The following is a 15,931-nucleotide window of genomic DNA, read 5'->3' as shown; positions in this document are numbered from 1 at the left end:
GACGCTCTTGTGAATCAAGTCATACCTGAGGAAACGGTACACAGGCCTGATGTAAGGAGCTTGTTTCTCATACACTGTTCTGATTTAAATACAACCACTTTAACCCCTGACTTCACATTTTAAACTCATTTCTAAATTATTTTAGGTTTTCAACAGATTTCTAACTTTGTTCTCCTTAGAGAGCAGAGTCAGTGTTCCACAGACAGATTGGGTTGGCAAAACAAAATTAAACAATGAATAAAGACCCAATGACAAAATAATCTTGTACTTCAGGCTGTGTTACCAGGCAGAAGAGAAGAGCTGAGGTTCATTACTAATGGAAAAAAATGTCTTCAAGGATAAGGACATCTCATGACTCTTGCCTAAAGCACATTTCCTTTTCAAATCTGCATACAGTTATTCCCTTTATACCTATACAATTCAACAAAAGCAATGTTTCCATACCTGTATGATTCAACAAAAGCAATGTTTTCTACGAAGAAATGTAGAAATGTTAAGCTTCCTGAAGATCAAAGAGCTAGCCAAATTCCCCTAAAACTGAAATTACCGTTTCTAAAAAAATTCTTCTCTGTACCCTCATCCTCACCTTCAGCAACATACAATGAAGATGGAAAACAAATCAGAAGCTATGAAACAATTTCTTCAATGACCTTAATTTTTTTTAAAGACATGAGTTCCAAATATTTAGAACATATTTGGCCCAATTCCATTGAAGTCTACCTTCAACGAGAAGGTTTCCTATATTTTTACTAATTTATTAGTTTAGTATGCAACAAAATAACAGAGATTTTTGAATAAGTTAAACTGGCTAATGACAAATAATCAGTTTTCCTCAATGACTACTATTCTTCTACACAAGCAGGATAATTAATTCATGGATGTTCTTTTTGGTCTATCTTCAACTATTCTTACACTACATAATCAATTTGGGACATTTTTTACCAATAAATGAAGAGAACACAAGTAGCTTTACAGCAAGCTGAGTTTGTTAAGTATACTTGTTATGACAAAGGATTTCTGACACAAAAATTGCTCGCTGCACACAGAACCCCAGAGAAGTGATGAAATAAGACTGATGTTAGGAGGTATATGGGAGCGGGGTAGGGTGAGAAGTAATGGATAAATTAAAAACTGGCAAGTATCTGCTGAAGCAGAGCCACTTTTTAGGGGGCATAAGAAAAACTGATAAGTCACCATTTTAGTCTCTTTAGAGAAGTCCATTTGTTGTTAAGAACTTAAGACCATTTTACTATCATTCATGCTGCAAAATGCAGTAGTCACACTATCTCCAAAAGGATCCTAAAAACTGTAGTGCAAAAGAAAAGAAATCTAAGAAAATAAATAATTACAAAACCATCATTTTTCAAAGAAATGTGTTCAAAACAGTGACTTTTACAAAACAAGTGAATTTTAGATGAAAAAAGAATTCTCTCTATGAAAGATCAAAGACTCATTTCACAGATAACTTATATTGCATTCATGACTGGATTAACAGTGTATAAACAAGGGTCATAGACTTTTTTAATTAGGTCTGAAAGATCAATATAAATACTGACGGGGGGGAGTGTTTTGTACCCCAAACTCCAATATTCCAGCTCTGTGTCCTGTCCTATTCTGTTATTATAATTTGTAAAAATCTTAACGACGCAGTGATTCAAGTTTTCGTAACTTCAATGATGTGTTAGAGGACAATGCATCTTGGTTTGAAGAATTTGTTGTATCCGAAGGCCGGAACAGTACTCGACCACGATGATTAAATACATAAAATGATGGGTGATTCCTTAATGTGTCAAATGTCCTTAAAAGAAAAAAAGCATCAATTTTAGATAAACCTTTATAAAAGCCTATTTTAAAATAAGCAGGCTTCTAATAAATTATGAATTTGCTATGGGTTAGAGTTTTAACTAAATTTAAATCCATAAAATCAGACTATAATTGGTAAACATACTGTATCTCACTTTCTTCCTGTACAAGGAAAATAAGAAACCCGGAAATGCAACATAAAACCCTGAAATTTTTTAATTCAGGCATTCCTTCCAAGATGCCTATGAAAACACAAATAATTGCTCAACTTTAATCAGCTCTATAAATCTAACTCTAGCCCATGCCAAATAGTCCTTAAAAAAATAGTACATAGATTATAACTTTGATTATTCTCACCTGGCCCTCACTATTCAAGCCATCTGATCATTGTACAGATCTGCCTTCCAAGAATCAAGTACAACGAAAAATTCCTTTTCGCCCTTCTGTACCTGCTCTTGCCCAAACTCGTATATTTTGCTACCACCTACTAAATTCATGTATTTTGCTACCACCTACTTAATGCCATTCTGTTTTACTTCTTTCTTTCTAGGCCCCTTGCCTGTGATTCTTGGTAGACTCTTTGTAAGAACTGTAGTGGGTAGTGATAGTGGAGTATCCTTTCATCTTTCCAGTGAGATATATGCAGTCTAAGAAAAGTTCACAAACACCTAAGTGTATGGCTTTTGGTATTGGTTTGTTTTTAAATATTAATTTCCTGGAAGGAAAGAGAACTTTCCTTTTGATAAAAATTCAAATCTCGAAGTCAGCCCACCTAAAAATCCAAGCATACCCCAACATAAAATGGGAAGCCTGAGATGTGACTATTTAAAATGTAAATTAAAAAGTAAAAGTAAAAAGGGGATGAATTTCCTCTAACACATAAATGTTTATTGTGAATTCTTCTAAGGAAATACTGTGTTAAAATTTCTAGGATCAAGAAGATGGGTAAAGTCCAGAGACGGAATTGAATAAAGCCAAGGGATGATTTTATGCAAGTCAGAAATACGGAAAAGAAAAGCAAGCAAAGCTCATGAAAATAGCTTAGAAATAGTATAGGAGAAAAAAAGAAAGCAGAATAACAAATATACTTTAGTCCAAGGATAGAAAAGAGCCTAAGAGCAGAGTTTATGTCACAGGCTAGGTTCAAGTGATAGAGGAAACAGAAAACCTCGTAATCTTCCAAAGATTAAGCTGGGTCAAGAGGATAAGAAGAGGAAAAGGGAAGGAAGGGAAGGGAGGGAAGGGAGGGAAGGGAGGGAGGAAGGAGAGGGGGAAGCAAGGCGGGTGGGGAAGAAAGAAGGAAAAAATTCCTGAGGGAATATCTTCCTATATATCTATTTCCATCCACCTATCTATCCAACCAGCCAACAAGTAAGTTTAAACAACCATAACATAACATCTTATTCTAATGTCAATAATCTGTCATTCAACTTCCATTTTTCCTGTCACATCAAACACTGCCTCAATTTTTTTACCTCATTACTCATACAAACTGCATAATCGAAATGTAAAAACAAAACCAACTTTTATGTACCATAAAAAACATAGATTTTAAATTATGTAAATGAAGCAAAACCCCCATGAAATTAAATGCCTATGAAAAGGAAAAGACTTACTTATTTTTTAGTTCTGAAGTGGCATCCATGTCTTTAAACTCCCCTGCAATATGAACTATACCATAACAGGTAACTGCAAAGGCCAGAAGTGTCTGAAGAACTATCTGTGAGTATAAAGATTGAAATTACTAAACAACATACAAATATTATTATAAAAATTTACAATTTTCTCTCCATCTCTTTCTAGCCTCTTAACAGGTATTTCTTCTAGGTCCTATCAAGGAGTCTCACTTTAAATGATTTGGACTCAGACAAAACAGTATCTTCTATAAGTTCTGTGAATCGGCTGCAAAAATACTTCTGGGTTTTGCGCAAATAGCAAAAACAGGTACCAAGCCATTCAGAACTCAGTTATCAACTATTACCAGCTTCTAAGAGCAACTATGAATGTTTTAATGTATTATTGTTAAATATCACAGAGTATAAAAAGAACACCCCTTAGCCACCACCTAGCTTAAGAAATAGAACATTACCAGTACCTTTCAAGGCCCAGGTATCCCCCTCCAATTATATCCTTCACCCTCCCTCCCAGTTAACTATTGTCCCCAATTGTTTATTAATCCGTTCCTTGCTTTTATTTATAATTTTACCAGCTCTGTATGTACCTCTAAAACATACACTGCTTACTTTTTCCCATTTGAGCTTTTTTTTTGGTGAGATTCCTCCCGGTTGAAGTACATAGTTGTAGTCCATTCATTTTCATTGTATTTCATTACACGAAAATCCCACAATTTATACAGTCTACTGTTGATGGCTATGTGGGCTGTTTCCTGTCTGTGACTTTTACAACATCAGGATGGATATCTTTGTGTATGTCTCCTGGCACATGGGAGTGCAACCACTGGCGTAGAGTATACACAAATTCAACTTTATTAGGTAATACGAAACTGCTTTCCAAAGAGGTTCTGCAAGCAAAAACTTGCAATGTTTGATATTAACCAACATGGGATTACAGGCATATTTTATTTTCTTGATTGTGATTTTCCATATTTTTCAAATTTTCCCATTTGTAAACAGAAGAAAGTTATTTTAAACAGATATAAATGAGTGTGTATATGTGTGTGTGCATGTGTGTGTGCACTCATCTACCACAAAACAAAGGTGATGGGAGAATGAGTTAATAGCCACATCTACCATGTCTTTAATTATGACAATTAAAGTCAAAATTAGCCACAAGCTATTACTCTTTCTAAAGTAAAATCTAATGTCATCTGTTATACTGGTTTACATCCCCACCACCAGTGTACCAAGACCCATTTCATACAATGCAATCATAGGCATCATTAACAAGAATGTGATAAATCTATGAGTTGTCATGAAAATATGTCAAGATAAATTGTTAAGTAATAAAAAGCTAGTTATGAAAGTATACATATACGCACATAACTTTTTTAAAAGAAACACTCTGTGTTTTGATTACATAAAACTATACATACACAAACAAAGATAATGTTGTTTATGCAGAGAAGAAAACTAAACTACTGATATACTACAAACTGTTCAGAGTAGAGGTAGAATTGTGAGCAATGGGGTCAGTTTTACTTTTGACACTTACTGGTTGATTCTATTACAAAGAACTTACTACTTTTGTTCTTTAAAATCTAATAAAGATTTAAAAAGGGGGGGAGGGGAAATTCCCCGGCAGTCCAGTGGCTAGGACTCCATGCTTCCACTGCAGGGGGCTCGGGTTCAATCCCTGGTCGGGGAACTAAGATCCCGCAAGCCACACGGCGCAGGCAAAAAAAACAAAACAAAAATCCAATAAAGATAAAAAACTGTGAGTGAAGTTCACATATTATTTCAGCTTTAAAAAAAAGCACTTCCTATTTTTCTTTAGTTTTACCACCTATGTATCTGTCCCTAAACAATGTTTTGTTAGTTTTACTTGTTTTTAAACTTTATGTATAAAAGGAATTTTCTAAAAAAAAATAAAGTCAAATAATCAACTTAAGTCCATCTCAGACTACAGACAGAGCAACTTCTAGAAAGACTACTATAAACTAAGTTCTAGGGAATTCCCTGGCTGTCCAGTAGTTAGGACTCCACACTTCAACTGCAGGGGGCCCGGGTTTCGACCCCTGGTCAGGGAACTGAGATCCTGCAAACTAAGATCCTGCAAGCTGCACGGCGTAGCCAAAAAAATAAACTAAGTTCTAGAAACCTAACAGAAGTCTTTTGTTTCCAAATCTTTGGGTTTTATAATGAGTGACAAAAAGTAGATAACAGATATGCTATTTCATGTCTGGAAAATTAAGAGAATAAAAAACCAAAACATTTTTAAAATATATTTTAAGCTATGTGGCTGATTTTTAAAATATATATACATATATATTTTTTATTGAAGTATAGTTGATTTACAATATTGTGTTAGTTTCAGGTACATGGCAAAGTGATTCGGTTATATATATTTTAATGGAATATAAATGACCAACTTACATCTATTGGCAGTGATTCATCTTCTTTTTCTGTTAATCGCATATAAGAACGATCTATAAACCAGAAGTATACCATTAAAGAAATTGTAGCCCATTTTTCTTAAAATGTAAGCAAATCTATATACCAAAGAAGAAACTGACACGTGCTACAAAAAGTAATGCTAATCCCGGATTCCTCAAAAACCTCTATCTTCTAAGGCAGTCAGTCTGATCTTGAACTATCCTATTCCCATCATGACCTGCTTTGTCACCTTATAAAACAGGATAAGAGTGAAAAGTGAGCAAATATGAGGGAGAAATACCTAAACATAATTTTTCTTTCATTACTACAGGAAAACTAGAATTCTCTGAAATTCTTTCACTAACTGGTCAAAGAAATCACAATTATTTAAAAATTAAGTCTACAGAAAATCTCAACTCTGAAACAGCACCACCATCACATAATATGGACAAAGTAATATTGTTATGGAAATGTTTTTCCTGAGACAATATGCTGGGGGGGGTGTTGGAATAGGAGAAATTCTTGGACATCAATTGCTGCTTCTGTGATTTAATTATAATTCTGCTACTGCCTTAGCCTCAGGAGGCAGCAAGGTATGAAGGAAAAGGATCAGGATTTGGAAGCTGAAAAGCCTAGATCATAACACCAGCTCTTCAATTTATCGTAATCTCATTCAATGTAAGACACCTTCGTGGATTGTAACATGTATCTCAATTTCAGTGTTAAAATGTAGGAGTGGGAGGTGGAATGTGCCTGAGAATCAAAAAAATACAGTATCTATCTTTTCACTGCCTAAATTTCTGCAACTGTAAATTGGGAATAATATGAGGATCAAATGAGACACAGGATAGGAGCTCTGTCATAACAAAGTTCATCACGGCAAAGACCAGCATGTCACAGCACCCCAGGGTGCTACCTGCTGCCACAATCTGACAGGACACAATTAGCCTCAAAGGTAAATATTGGTCTCTTTCCAACATGAGGACTATAAAGAGGTCCCACTGCAGTGACAAATGCCACAAGGCATGTCCACCTCACATAAAAACACAAAATCCTAATTCTAGAGGAATCTTGCACAATCCCTACTTAATAACATGCTTAAAACCTCAAATTATTGTGAGTGGGCATGCATTGACTCTTAAAAGAGAATGTTTAGAGACATTTCTGAAGTTTTATCTCACAGGTTTCATCATAAGGACAGGTGTAAAAGAAAAATCAAACCAATACCCAAATAGGTTTTGGCTAACTTCCTACTTGAAGTTACCTGTGGAATTCCCAGCTACCTTTCTTCTTTGCATGAAGCCTAATCTGACTCTAACTCCAGCTTTAGCAGGGCATTTCCTCATCTGTAAAACGAAGGGGTTGGACTTCAGTCAACTATCTCCTTGCTCTAGGACAGTAAGATTTTACAGCTGAAGTCTATTGTAGAAAATGACGCAGCACCACTGTATCCTAATCTCCTCTAGGGCAGCTATTCTAAAATGAATGTACATACAAATCACGTGGGGATCTTATTAAAAAGCAGATTCGGATTCCATAGATCTGGGGTGGGGGGGTCTGAACTTCTGCATTTCTGACCAGCTCCCAGATGATTTCCAAGATGTTGGTCTAAAGACCACACTTGATCAGCCAGACTCTAGGTACCTTTCTTAACCCCTTCCCCCCACCTCCTGAAAAATGACTACTCCCATCTCCCTGTATTTTACATGCTTTTAGCATAGCATCTATATCACTTTATGGTGATTGTTGCTTGACTCACTTGTTTCTCCACTTGACTTTGAACTCCCTCAGGACATCACTGCACCTTCTAGCACCTAAGCATAGCGCACTTTCACCCAATTACTCAAGACTGAATTTTACCAAGCAGTGTAGCACACAGGCTCTAGAATCAAACTGCTTGTCTTTGAAGCCCAGCCCCACCATTTATCATCTCTGTAATTTTGCACAGGTTTCCTAGCAGTATGTCTCAATTTCTTCATCTTTCAAAGACGATAATAACAATAATATCTACCTCCCAGGGTTTTTGGTAGTATTGAATTACATAATACATGTAAAATGCTTAGTTCAGTGCCTGGCACATGGTAAGCACTTAATAAATGTTAGCTATTATTATTGTTTTCATTCAAGATTGGAGTTTTGGAGAAACTGTCACAGGAACAGGAGCCTGAGGAAACATGACAACTAAATGTAATATGATACCCTGGATTGATTCCTGGAATAGAAAGAAGACACTAATGGGAAAACTGGTGAAATCCAAATAAAAGCTAGACTTTACTTAATAGTAGTATACCAATGTCAGTTTCCTAGTTGTTACATTATAACATAGTAATGTAAGGTGTTACCAATGGAGGAAGCTGAGTGAGGGGTATACAGTAACTCTCCGTACTATCTTCGCAATGTTTCTGTAAATCTAAAATTTCAAAATAAATTAAAAAGATAAATAAAGCTGAATTTCTGCCAGACAAATGTTGTCATAATACCTGTATGTAAAAAGTAATTTTAATAATTGGATCATTTTAATTATGTATAATAAATAGAACAAAAGGTTTTATCTTGAAAACAATTGGAGCTCTGAGGAATTCACATTTCATTTTCTACTTTATTCCTGAAGATGGAAAGTAATGTAGCAAATAAAGGAATAAAGTTCAATTCTGAATTTCTTTCCTTCATTCAACAAATTTATTGAGTAACTAGTTGGGAACATTGTGCTGGGCACTGACATTACAGCAATGAACAAAATATACATTGTCCCTGCCCTCATGGGCTCTATAGGTTAGGAAAGAGCTCAGCAAACTTTTCCTGTAAAGGGCCAGATAATAAATATTTTAGCCTTTGCAGGCCTTACTATCTCCACTGTAACTACTCAACTTTGCCCTTAGAAAGCAGCCAGACAATACCTAAACGAATGGGCGTGGCCGTGTGCCAATAAAACTTCACTGATGGACACTGAAACTTGGATTTTATATAATTGTCATGGGTCATAAAATTATATTCTTTTGCTTTCTTCCCCCAACAAATTAAAAATCTAAAAACATTCTTAGCTCATGGCAAAAACAGGAGGGAGGCTGCATTTGGCCCACATGCCAGACTTTGCTAACTCCTGGTCTCGGAGAGAAGGTAGACCTCAAAACAGATCAGCTGTCTCACTGCACTGCATCCTCTGCTGGACTCCAAGTTTCCTCTTGACAATACAATTGTATATGTGTGATAAAGCACTTTTGTTTTATTTCATTTAAACTTCCCAATCACTCTCTGACATAGAAAGTGCAAGAATTAAAATCCACCTCAATGAAGCCTCAGAGAAGGGACGTGATGTGCTCAAGGTCACAGATATAGCAGTAAACCAAGTTTTTAAGAACCAGCCCCCCAGTGCGGTGCTCTTTGCCCCGCATCACAGTGCCTCCCTGAGGCAAATGGTCACTTAACTTATCAGTCCGCCTGGACAGCCCAGGAGTGCCCAAGACGTTGTCCACCTAGTTGTCATGGGACCATGAGCATCCGAGGTCCTCGATCTGACACTTTGCCAGCCCCACGCTGGATCTGACATCACTTGTCCCGGATTCCCGGATACATCCCCTCTCTGCCCACCCTGCAGCCCACCGGTCCCGTACTGAGCCCTCTCCCCAACACCCCCTTCCAACCCTGCTGCAACCCCAGGTGCCCCACTCTTTTCAAACTCAGACTCCAATCCTTCCACTGGGGAGCCCCGCACTGCTTCCTACAGCCACCCCAAACTCTAAGGTCTCAAATGACCGTCCCCGGGACACGCGGTCCTACACTCCCTCAAGGGTGCACCCACACGCCGCCCCCGGAGTCCTGCACGGAAGCGGTGCCGTCCCTCAGGCACTTACGCTGCGCAGCGGAAAAGGCCGCGTGGGCTAAGGCAAAGAGGCCGATGCCCACCAGCCCCTTCCACAGCGACGGCGCCATGACTCCGAAGGAGTAGCAGCCCAACAAAAGAAGCGAAGGGCGGCGGAAATGTTCCTTCCTCCACCGGCGGGTGTCCGCGCAGCGCAGAGAGATGACGTCAGTGAACCCCTGGGCGCGAAGCGCCTGAGAGGTGGGAAAACCAAAGAGCCGTGAGAAAGCGGAAACGGGGATGCCGGGAAGAAGAGGAAGCGACACGGAAAAAAGTCCGCGAGTACCGAGGGGCCGGGCCTGCGCCGCGCTGCCGCTTTGCGAGGGGCGGAGCTGAGTGGACGGCGTAAAAGAAGAGGCGCAAGCGGATCAATGGGGAAGTGGAGTGGAAGGGCGCCAGCAAATGAGCGCGGGCCGCGGGGTAGGGGGCGGGGCCTGTGGAGAGTTCCGGGCGGGGCAGAGGGACACTGGGCACTGCAGGCGGTGGTTAAAGGCGGTCAGTGCTGGCTCCCTACCCCTGGTCTGGGAATTTTTGTTTGTTTGTTTTGCTTTTCCCTAAAGCTGTGCCCTTTGTTTTCTGTGGACCTTTCCTGTACTTCAGACTACTGGGAACTGCAGAAGGAGGCAAGGGTGTGAAAGCGAGGGGGCGGGTGGGGTGTAGAGGAAAACCACCTGGCATTTGGAGCCGCAAACACGTCGCACGCGGGGGACACTCAGTAAAAGTTAGTTCCCTTCTCCTTACCTTCAAAAGGTCTATGAGAAAGATTCGCGCCCAAAAGGATGTAGCGCGGTGGGAGTGTTTCGTCACAAAGAGAACCAGTTTACATTAGGGAGAAATGAAAGTAGAGGAATAAAATGATGCTAACAACAAAGGCCCATCCATCTTCTGTCTCTCTGATCAGAATAAAATATACTCTCCTTTCTCGATTTTTTTCTTTGTCTTCATCCCTTACACTATAGACATTTTACATTGACCTCTTTCCACTCTATTCTCCTTTGGCCAACTCACCTATTCATTCCCACTGCTTTCAGCCATCGTCAATATTAGTGATTCCAAGTCGACATCTCTATCTCAAATGTCTTTCCCGCACTCCAGACCTGCATTTCCAACTCCCTGCTGATCATTTATTTCTATCCTGTGGCCCTTAACACTTACTATGGCCGAAACAGAATTCACCCCTTTTTCCAAACTCCACCAACTCCTCCAGTGCCTCCTGACTGGTTGGCACAATGTTGTAAACTGCATATCACAAGGTAAATGCAAAGTGTGACCACCATCCCATCCTTTGCCCTTAGCCCTGTCAGAATTCTACGTTTTAGCTGCATCAATTTGCTCACTCTTACTGGCTACTAGACGCCTATCCTGTCCACCCTTTTAAATTTGCATTCTTTCCGTTCCTGATCCCCCTCACCTGCTCTATTTTTATATCACCTTCTAACATACTCTATAATTTACCTATTTATTATGTTTGTTGTGTTATCATTGTTTACCAGCTCTCTTCCTCCAGGAATGTAAGTTCCAAGAGGACAGAGATTTCTGTCTATACTTAGAACGTTGCCTGTCACATGGTAGGCATTCAATGTTTGCTGAATGAATGAATGAATTATGGGAAAGAAGTGGAGAGGGATGTATCCTCCTTTGAAAGAATCTCTATAGAGAGTCCGTCCATTATTTTTGAAGTGGATTCAAAAATCCCTGTGGACTTGTACACACCCTTAGATTTTGGTAGCACTTTGATTGATGATAAGCATTTTCCGATATACTTGAGCTTCCTCAAAGCTGAAAAAGTTGAGAAAATAAGGCATCCAAGAGTCATCAGATTTCCTCAACTTTACCTATATAGTTTTTGTCCTGGATCCCATTTTCCAAACCTTTAATTATAGTCATTATTTTTCTCTAGGCCCTCTCCAATTTCTTCACCTCTAAGCCGAGAGTTGACACGGTAATTGATCAATGTCAAGTACAGTATATTGTATTCCTTACAAATGTAGCCCTATTTATAGACCTCACAATCAGGAAGAACCAGGAAATAATCTCTCTGCACTTAACAGGAAAGTGCTTCCTTCTCCACCGCTGGGAGGTGGCAAGGTTGAAAACATAGGTGATCAAAAAAAAATCTTAAAACTTTGTTTTGGCTTTGATAATAGTCAAATTGAAATTAGTTTTTTCAGGTACCCTATTAAATTACTTCTGTTAATTTATCTGAAGCAGAAAATGATTAGGAGGTTTCTTAAAGGAGCTGAGATCTGGTGACTTTCTTTTAAAAAGATGAGGTTATAGAAAAAAGAGAGAGCCAGTAAGGAATCTGGTATTTGTATAAACCACCAATACATTATCCTAGTCTTCAGGGAAGTGACCTATGTCCAGGCCTTGAATTTTGTTTTCTCCATTACACTCTTAAAATGCATTCCCCACTCTCTTCTTTTGAATCTGTTACCTACATACTGAGTGCAAGCTACCTAGTTTTACATTTTCTAGAAATAAATGGTTAACTCATATTCATGAGGTGGGATTTTGTCTCATATATAGATTCCACCCTGAAAGGAAGCCAAGATATTCATAGTCACAATTACTAAGGAATTTACTAAGTCACAGTTACTAAGTACCTTGGGTCCACTCATGCAGTGTTCTCTACGTTAGGGTTAATCCCAAAGATGCAAGTTACAGCTAATGGCAGCAGTGTTTTCACGAGCTCTTAGAACAAAAGTCAAACCTCATGAGAAAGAGCATTTAAATTCCTGGGTGACCCAAGAAGTGCCTTTAGTTTTCCCAAAGAAACAGCCGTCGTCCACATACACAGTGGATAAATGATGTGGATGTTATTAAAGGTGGGGATAACCATCTCTAAAGCGTTTCCTATGGAGATGGAGAGGTTGTTTATGAAGGCTCATCACTGTTTCCCCAGGATAGTTGGTTGAATAGAGAAAGCACTGCAATCCCAGAATTGTCTTCAAGTTAATTAACTTTGTTACATGCCACCCAACTGGAGGAGTAACTTCATACCCCACATCCATGTACCCATTTCCCACGCAGATTCTCCCTCTACCTAGCACACTCTGTCCTTTCCTACTTAGTTCAAAAACCCACCTTCCCTAGAAATACATTCCTGACTACTATAGGTATCTATAGGAGCCATATATATATTGTAGATGCTAAACCTTTCTTCAAGCTATTTATTACAACCCCCCTGGATCACAAATTCTAGAGGTTTACTACTATATAAACTAGTGTTATATATATATATATATATATAATATATATATATATATTATATATATATATATTATATATATTATATATATATTATATATATATATATATTATTCTTTACAAAAGTAATGTCTGCTCAGTCTAAGAAATTCAAACAACAAAGCAATGTGTCTTCCTCTTAAAACATTAAGTGGTGTGTTGGTATTTTGAGTTTTGAATCTTAGTAAAAAGACTGGTTACTTGATTCATATCTTTAAGATTATTTTGCTGGAAGGTTTATACTACTGTGGTTAAGAGCATATGCGCAAGAATCAGATTGGGTTTATTTTTTTATTTTATTATTTATTTTTTTCTTCCAGTTTTATTGAGATTTAACTGACATACAGCACTGTATAAGTTTAAGGTGTACAGCATAATGATTTGACTTCCATACCTCATGAAATGATGACCACAATAAGTTTAGTGAACATCCATCATCTCATATAGACTCAAAATTAAAGAAATAGAAAAAATTTTTTTTCTTATGATTAGAACTCTTAGGATACTCTCAGCAGCTTTCATATATAGCACACAGCAGTGTTAATTATATTTATCATGTTGTACATTACATCCCTAGTATGTATTTATCTTTTATAACTGAAAGTTTGTACCTTTTGACCGCCTTCATCCAATTCCCCCTCCCCCTAGCCCCCATCTCTGGTAACCACAAATCTGATCTCTTTTTCTATGACTTTGTTTGTTTGTTTTGAAGTATAAATGACCTACAACACTATGCTAGTTCCTGTTACACAACATAGTGATTTGGCATTTCTATAAATTTCAGAATGATCACCATAAGTCTAGTTATGATGTCACCATTCAAAGATTTTACATAGTTACTGACTAGATTCCCCACACTGTACATTTCATATACATGACTCATTTATTTTTGCAACTGGAAGTTTGTACCTCTTAATCTATATATGTGATTATTTTAGGCTTCTGATCTCTTAAGTTCAAACACATTTTAACAACCCTGCATTTTTACTCCCCTCCCCCCATATTTACTGTTTTGATATCATATTTTACATCTTTTGGTTTTCTGTATCCCTTAACTAATTATTGCAAATATAGATAATTTTATAACTTTTGTCTTTCAACCTTCTTAGCTTTGGTTGATTTACTACTTTAATGCGTTTTTGCCTTTACCAATGAGATTTTTCCTTTCATAATTTTCATGTTTCTAGTTGTGGCCTTTTCTTTTCCACCTCAAGAAGTTCCTTTAGCATTTGTTGTAAAGCTGGTTTAGTGGTGCTGAACACTTTTTTTTTTAAAGAGGTTTGAGAGACGACAATTATTTATTTATTTATTTTTGGTTGCCTTGGGTCTTCGTTGCTGCACGTGGGCTTTCTCTAGTTGCGGCGAGCGGGGGCTACTCTTCGTTGTAGTGCACTGGCTTCTTATTGTGATGGCTTCTCTTGTTGCGGAGCACGGGCTCTGGGCGCGAGGGCTTCAGTAGTTGTGGCACGCAGGCTCAGTAGTTGTGGCTCGTGGGCTCTAGAGTGCAGGCTCAGTAGTTACGGCGCATGGGCTTAGTTGCTGCTCAGCATGTGGGATCCTCCCAGACCAGGGATTGAATCCGTGTCCCCTGCATTGGCAGGCAGATTCTTAACCACTGCACCACCAGGGAAGTCCGGTGCTGAACTTTTTAAGCTTTTGTTTGTGTGTAAAACTTTTGATCTCTCCATCAAATCTGAATGAAAGCCTTGCTGGGTAGAGTATTCTTGGTTGTAGGTTCTTCCCTTTCATCACTTTAAATATATCATGCCACTCCCTTCTGGCCCGTAGAGTTTCTGCTGAAAAGTGAGATGATAACCTTATGGGAGTTCTTTTGTACGTAATGCTGCTTTTCCCTTGTTGCTTCTAATATTCTCCCTTTATGTACAATTTTTGCCATTTTAATTACAGTATATCTTGGTGTCGTCCTCTTTGGGTTCCTTCTTGGGATTCTCTGTGCTTTCTGGACTTGGGTGTCTGTTTCCTTTCCCGGGTCAGGGGAGTTATCAGCTATCATATCTTCAAATATGTTCTCAGTCCCTTTCGCTCTCTCTTCTCTTTCTGGGACCCCTTTAATGTGAATATTAGTAGCTTGATGTTGTTCCAGATGTCTCTTAAGCTGTTCTCATTGCTTTTTTTAAGATTTTTTTTTTTTTTTTGGCTGCGTTGGGTCTTAGTTGCGGCAAGAGGGATCTTCGTTGAGGCATACAGGATCTTTCGCTGAGGTGCGCGGGCTCTTTGTTGCGGCGCACGGGCTTCTCTCTAGTTGTGGTGTGCAGGCTCCAGGGAGCGTGGGCTCTGTAGTTGTGGCGCACAGGGTCCAGAGTGTGTGGGCTCTGTAGTTTGTGGCATGTGGGCTCTTTAGTTGAGGCACGCAAGCTCAGTAGTTGTGGCATGGGAGTTAGTTGCCCCGCAGCATGTGGGATCTTAGTTCCCTGACCAGGGATCAAACCCGCGACCCCTGCATTGTAAGGCAGATTCTTTACCACTGGCCCACCAGGGAAGTCCCTGTCCTCATTGCTTTTTATTCTTTTTTATTTTATATGCTGAGCTTCAGTGATTTCCACTACTCTGTCTTCCAGCTCGCTGATCTGTTCCTCAGTATCATCTAATTTACTGTTGATTCCTTCTAGTGTATTTTTAATGTCAATTATTGTATTCTTCATCTCTGTTTAGGTCTTTATATTTTCTAACTCTGTTAAAAACGTCTAACTTCTCACTCTGTTCATCCAATCTTCTCGCAAATTCTTTGAATATATTTACAATCATTACCTTGAACTCTTTATTGGGTAGATGGCCTATCTCCACTTCACTTAGTTCTTCTGAGGTTTTATCTTGTTCCTTTGTTTGGAACATGTTTCTTTGTCACCTCATTTTACCTAATTTGCTGTATTTATTTTTACGTATCTGGTAGGTTGGTTACATTTCCTGACCTTGCATAAGTGGCCATTTGTAGGAGATATCCTATGCG

General features: G+C 38.6%; 1 protein-coding gene across 1 annotated transcript; it reads right to left on the bottom strand.

Annotated features, from left to right (window-relative positions):
* Positions 1–1,638: 1,638 nt before the first annotated feature.
* Positions 1,639–9,785, bottom strand: MMGT1 (membrane magnesium transporter 1; the record flags this gene model as incomplete). The annotated part of the gene is made up of 4 exons (XM_079728625.1): positions 1,639–1,798; positions 3,420–3,523; positions 5,856–5,908; positions 9,707–9,785. 4 exons carry the CDS (start codon positions 9,783–9,785, stop codon positions 1,639–1,641), a joined length of 396 nt encoding a protein of 131 aa, XP_079584751.1.
* Positions 9,786–15,931: the final 6,146 nt, after the last annotated feature.

This window comes from Hyperoodon ampullatus (assembly GCF_949752795.1).
Source record: "Hyperoodon ampullatus genome assembly, contig: scaffold_355, whole genome shotgun sequence".
In the NCBI taxonomy this organism is placed as follows: Eukaryota; Metazoa; Chordata; class Mammalia; order Artiodactyla; family Ziphiidae; genus Hyperoodon; species Hyperoodon ampullatus.
This window is presented reverse-complemented; position numbering and strand designations above follow the sequence as displayed.